This window comes from Nestor notabilis, unplaced genomic scaffold (assembly GCF_000696875.1).
Source record: "Nestor notabilis isolate BGI_N333 unplaced genomic scaffold, ASM69687v1 scaffold3940, whole genome shotgun sequence".
Taxonomy (NCBI): domain Eukaryota; kingdom Metazoa; phylum Chordata; class Aves; order Psittaciformes; family Psittacidae; genus Nestor; species Nestor notabilis.
In genome coordinates this window covers 33,333-39,391 of record NW_009910538.1, presented here as the reverse complement: position 1 = coordinate 39,391, position 6,059 = coordinate 33,333, and the positions used below count along the sequence as shown (strand labels likewise).

Here is a 6,059-nt window from a genome sequence, read left to right as displayed (position 1 = left end):
CCCGTGCCCCGGGACTGTGCTACCGAGACCATGAAGAAGTTTGCTTCCACGCGCAGCCTCAATAAGATCCTGCAGCAGTGCGACTCCTCATCCCGCGAGTACGAGGAGATCCAGGCTGTGGAGAAGAAGTGGCACCTGCATCTGGCCACTCCTCGTAAGTTCCTGGACAAGAAATGCAAAATGCCGTCTCTCTTCCTTTCAGCTCCGCCGCCTCCCAAGAGAGCGCCCAGCACCACCCTGACGCTGCGTTCCAAGTCCATGACAGCCGAGCTGGAGGAGCTGGGTAAGTGGGCACCGCACCGGGAGCACGGGGAGTACGCAGGGCCGTGCTCGGAGCCAGGAGCATGGGGGGTGCACGGGGCCGTGCTCAGAGCTGGGAGTACAGGGAGCGTGCGGGGCCATGCCTGGAGCCAGCAGCGCCCATTTGCCAGCGGGAGCATGAGCACAAGGTGACGCATCTCCTGCAGTCAGGTGTCCATCATGCTCAGTGGCATGTGGGGCACAGGGGGGCTGAAAGCCCATCATGGGGGTGCTGGACCCCCCCATACAGGCAGCCCACCCTTTCAGTGCCGCCTCCCCGGCAAGGCTCTATGTGCCTGAGGAGCATCTGTCCATCCATTCCCTGCTCCTCCTGCACCACAAATGGCCCCTTGTTCCCTTTTTCCTCTCCCTGCCGAATTAGCTGCACACACATCCCCCCCCCGGCACTCCCCCCTTACACGCACACACGCCCGTGCACACACACTCACACGTTCTGCTGTCACTACAGAGCCAGCCCACGGTTCCAGATGCTTTGGTATCCCAGCTTCCATCTCCATGTTCCTGTATTCTCTTAAAGCCTCTCCACGCCCACCCCATCCTCGCTTCCCTGTGCCCTGTGCCAGAGCCTCTCAGTCTTCCCAGCTATCCTGGTGAGCTCACTGAGCCCCCACCTTCCCAGTAGCACTGGGCTCCCCCCAGTAGCATCACACTAGTGGAGAACCATCGCAGTGCCAGTGTTCACGCTGCTGCTGGCTGTGTGGATGGTGTTGCCGTGTGGAGACGTGGTGATGGGTGCACATGCACTCGCTGGCCATGGCGCAGGGGTTGTGTGTGGCAGATTCCTGTCCTGCCTGGCAGGAGGCCCCACCACCTCTCTCTTTTTTGGGGTCCACTCCCTGTCCTACCTGCATGTCTGGGATTTACAACCCTGCAGGGTTCTCCAGACTCCCCCAGACCTTTAGGGCTCTGGTTCATGCTCAAACATGGGTTTGAAGGGACAAATCTCAGCATTTCAGGGTTTGCATCAGCTGGTTGATGGCTACTGTGATTTATTTTATGCTGAGCCCACTGCTTTGATCTTCACCCTAGCCTGCTCCCATTTCTCCAGACCTTTATCCCTAAACCTGAAGGTGCTGTGTTTGCTGATAGCCATTAGGAGAGGCTTCAGAACAGCCTATTTCTTCCACTTTTTGCTTTTCCCTTTGCACGGACACTGCATAGACCCCAGGGTTCATGTTTTCTCTCTCAGTCGCTGGCCCTGAGAGCAGTTCCTGCTGGTTGAGGGTGGCTGCTTGCACACATGGGCAGCACGTTACACATTTCCCAGCTGCACGTGCCCGTCTGTGGTGAACATCGGGCCCCAGTCGAAGCCTGGTGCATGTCATGCAGGTGCCTTCACAGGAGGACAGGCACTCCAACCACTGGGACATGGCCATGGGGCAGCCCTGCATGCATGTTTTGGGAAGCAGAGCTGCTGGGCTCGAGTGGGGGGTGAGCTGGTGGAAAGGGAAGTCACAAAAAGCAGAGTACCAGCCCTGCCAGCGAGTCTATTAAAGATGAGTCTTCCAGGTCTCCCTGAGCATTCTGCAACTATTTGCTGCCTCTGTCCTATCTGAAGAGGGACCAGGAGCAGCAGCTGCCCATGTCTCCTGGTGGAGGGAAATTATAGATAGTGACTGGTCTTAGTCCATGGATTTTCCAGGGAACTGCAGTGGTTAGTCCCTGCCTCATGTCCTGTGGATCAGGGAGAGCTGTAGCCAGGCCCAGCAAAAATCCCAGGGAAAATGAGGGATGGTTCCTCCTCCCACCCTTTGTTTTCTGGTGTTGATCCTCCAGCTTTTACTGCCAAGGGGAAAGTTTTGTGCGGGTTCCCATCCCCACGCCTCAGCACTGCGCAGGGTTAGAGCCCAGTGTCCTCTTCTGAGGGGACAGTGGTGTTGGGAAAAGGGATATTTCTACCTGCAGCTTATTACAGGGAGCTTTGCCAGGTGGTCCCTGCCCCTTTTCCCTTGGATCCTGTCCCTGTCCTGCAGCTTGCAGAACATCCCTTGTGCCTGTAGCTATACCATAATGCTTTTTTACTGCGTGTTGTGCCAGTCCCCTTGGAAAAGCAGATTCCCAGGACGCTGCTAACAAAGCACTCCTGGTCCTGCAGTCCTGCCATTTGCTGGACGCTGAGGAAACTGGCTCTGAGAGACGCATGGATTGTGGTCTCCTGCCTCAGAGAGCAGAGAGGGTTAGAAAGCTTTTAAAAGAGTTTCTCCATGGCTTGGGTGTTAAATACTGTCCAGACCTTCTCCTGGTCATACTTCCTTCTGACATGGCACCTTCCCTCAGCTTTCCCAGTCCAAGGACAAGAAGGGGGGCTTGTCCCTGTGGTGGGGCTGGTGGAGAGCTGGTGCCAGTCCCTGCCCATGGGGCCTGGATGGGCACTGGGTTTACCTCAGAGGGGTGCGAGGAGGATGCTCGAGGTGCTGCTCCTCTGCCTTCATCCCCAGAGTCCCAGTGAGGCTGGGATGTATTCCTCTGCCAGGGCTGGATCCTGCAGCATGCTGGGAGGCAGGAGAGCATGCAGGAAGAGGCATGGCAGGCAGGCAGCAAGGCTGGAGCTGGGAATGAAAGCAGGAACTGTGCATGCCATTCATGTTGTCTTTTGTTTCTTGATTCCAAGCCTCCATGCGGAGAAGAAAAGGGGGTGAGTGAAACCAAACCACACATCCTGAGGGTCCTCCCTTCCCCTTCAGCCACCCAGGCAGCACCCAAACAGCACCACGCCACCCCACACCAGCATGCACAGTGCACCCAGGGCACCAGCGTCGGTCACATACCCTGGTTGTCCCTATTGTGTTGGGATCCTGCTGGGCACAGGCAGGAATGGCTGTTTGCCAGCCAGGGCTGACTTCCCCTGGTGGTGTGCTTGCTCTGTGTTTGCTCCACGGTGGAAATGCCTTGCAAAGCGACATCCCCACGTGTGGGGACCGAAGCATGGTCTCCTTCAGCCCCAGGTCAGGCCTCGAGCTCAGTCAGATAAAATGGCAGCCACAGTGTTTGCTGGGTCCAGCAGTGCAAGTGCTGTCTCTGCTCCTGCTGCCGCTCAGGCTATCAGCATAGAATCATGGAACCATGGAATGTTTTGTGTTGGAAGGGGCCTTAAAGCTCCTCCAGTTCCAACCCCTGCCACAGGCAGGGGCACCTTCCACTAGAGCAGGGTGCTCCAAGCGCCTGTCTCCAACGCGGCCGGCAGCCACAGCTTCTCTGGGCACAGGCTTCTGCCCAAGAGCTCATCTCAATCTCCCCTCTGGCGGGTTGAAGCCATTCCCCTTGGCCTGTCCCTCCAGCCCTTGTCCAAAGCCCCTCTCCAGGTTTCCTGGAGCCCCTTCAGGCACTGGAGCTGCTCTAAGGTGTCCCCTTGAGGAGCCTTCTCTTCTCCAGCTGCCCCAGCCCAGCTCTCTCAGCCTGGCTCCAGAGCAGAGCTGCTCCAGCCCTCACAGCAGCTCCATGGCCTCCTCTGGGGGAGGTGGATCTCTGAAAGGACCTCCCCAGACCTCTATACTGAGCAGATGTGCCAGTACCCAGAGTTGAGGCAATGCAGAGGTTCCATGGGTCAGAATGATCAGCTGGAGGTCACCAGGGATGTCCTGATGTTGAAGATGGCCATCTCCAAGTGCATGGTGGAGAGCTCTTGACACTTTGGACATGAGGCTGCACCCATTTCTGGGGGTTCCCTCTTGAATGTGTCTCCAGCACTTCCTCACCTCCCACCCCAGCAGCCCAGACAGGCAGGGTCTGCTCCTGGATGCTCTTCCATCTCCTGCAAGGGAATGGCAGGTACAAAGCGCAGTGAGTGGTGATTTCTCTCCCTGTGCTCTAATGGCATTGAGAGATGGGAAGTAGAGTTGGCCTGAGCTGTTTCTTTGAGTGGGTGCAGATCCTTAGCCCCAGGGCCTTGGTGGATACCTTCCCCCATGTGTGCTGGCCTCAGAGGGGACAAGTCCTCTTGGTAAAGACAACTTGGCATCAGTGTTCACATAGGGCTCGCCCCTCCAGACTGGGCTTCTGAAGCACCTGGGACTCTGTTGTAGTTCCTGTAACTCAGGTTCTGTAGCGGCTCATGAGTCCCATCAGCCCCTGGCAGTGTTGCAGGAGGAACACAGGCTGATGGTCACAGCACCCCAGGGCACACGGATCATGAGGACCAGCAAGGCCGCAGTCCCAAGTCCAACAGCCAGGCTGCAAGGAGCCCAGAAGTTGACATGCCTTAACCTGAACCCAGGCAGAGCAGAGAACATTGCTCATGTTCTCCCGTCTCCATGGTCTAGTGGAAGGTGTCCCTGCCCGCAGCGGGGGGGTGGAACTGGATGAGCTTTAAGATCCCTTCAACCCAAACCATTCCATGATTCTGTGGTTCCCTGGGCAGTTTACTGGGACATCATGTTGGTTGTGCCATGGAGGTGGAGGGATCCAGTCGTGACAAATGCCACGGCGGCCCCATCAGCTCCAGTGCAGCACCGTGAGGCCATGCTCCAGGGCCCGCTGACACATTTATGACTGAACTGGGCCTGTCCCAGGAGCTCCTGGAGCCGGAGCAGCCACCGCACCAGCCCCGCAGCCTGCATTAGCTGCATTGGACCCTGCCTGGCTTCGTCGGAGGGAGCTGTAGGGGGGTCAGTGGTGACAGGGGCCAGCATCTGCTTGTTGCCCTTCCCCATGTCCTGAGTTTGGGGATACTTTACAGTCCCAGGCAGAAAACCCCACAGCAGCCAGGGCTGGTGCTGTGTGGATGAGAGCTGCAGGCTGGTGAGCAATGAGGCACATATGTGGTGCACAGCTGAAGGGCCGGCCTCACTGCCTGAGCACCCTTGGACATGGGGTTGCACAGGAGCCACATTACTCCTGCTAGGGCCACTCGGGTGCATGAGTTCACTTGGAGAGGGAACATCCCAGTTAGTTCCAGGCAGACACTAGAGTCACACTGGTTGTGCTGGAGCGAGACTGAGTCCCTTGGAGTCCCATGGACTCTGGTGTTGCTTGTGTGGTCCCTGCAGTACTGGGTTCCCCTTGCCCACACCTCCCTCACCAAATATGGGGAACTCATTCTGAATATCAACAGCGTATCTGGGCAAAAATCTGCTCTTTTAATATGAGAATGGATGCTTGCTCAAAGCGTGGTCCCCTTGGGCACTGCCAGTCAGACCCCACAGCTCGGGCAGGCTGGGCAGGGTGCAGCCGGGGTGGGAACGCTGCACGACACGGCATGGCATGGTGCCACCGCACCAGGTCCCCTAGCTGAGCCTGGTTGTGCATCATGGTGGGTGGGTGGCTCCAAAACACCTTCAAAATCTTCATTAGCCGCTGGCTGGGGAGGGGAGAACTGACTGCGTCCTCACCTCAGTGCTCAACAAGCCTCGGAGCCACTCTCCCTCAAGGGGGTGACTCCTGGCTTGGCTGCACTGGAGGGACGGGGCTGTGGTCAGGGAGCTGCCTCAGCGCACAGGGCCTTGCTAACCCCTTGTCTTGTGTGTTTGGGTTTTCAGAGAAGCTGGATGAGATTCTGGCAGCTGCTGAGCCAGCGCTGAGGGCAGACATCGTCGAAGCAGATTCCAGGGCAGCCACTGTGAAGCAGCGACCAACAAGCCGGCGCATCACGCCAGCAGAAATCAGTGTGAGAGAGGAGGGCTTGTGGTGGGAGAATGGGGGCACACGGTGCTGTGACCAGTGCCCAGTGCTGAGTACCACCAGCACCACAGTCTGGGGTCGGGGATCAGAGGGAAAGCAGGAGGAGAGAGGCTGGGGGGAGG

The 6,059-nt window shown here is 57.8% G+C and overlaps 1 protein-coding gene across 1 annotated transcript in view; it reads left to right on the top strand.

Annotated features, from left to right (window-relative positions):
• Positions 1-30: 30 nt before the first annotated feature.
• SHANK3 (SH3 and multiple ankyrin repeat domains 3) overlaps positions 31-6,059 on the top strand; it is a gene marked incomplete at its 3' end in the record, with an annotated part of 39,357 nt that continues 33,328 nt past the window's right edge. The window contains exons 1-3 of the mRNA XM_010010486.1: positions 31-283; positions 2,933-2,956; positions 5,796-5,923. Coding sequence (XP_010008788.1) covers positions 31-283; positions 2,933-2,956; positions 5,796-5,923 — 405 coding nt within the window. The remainder of the gene's footprint in view (positions 284-2,932; positions 2,957-5,795; positions 5,924-6,059) is intronic.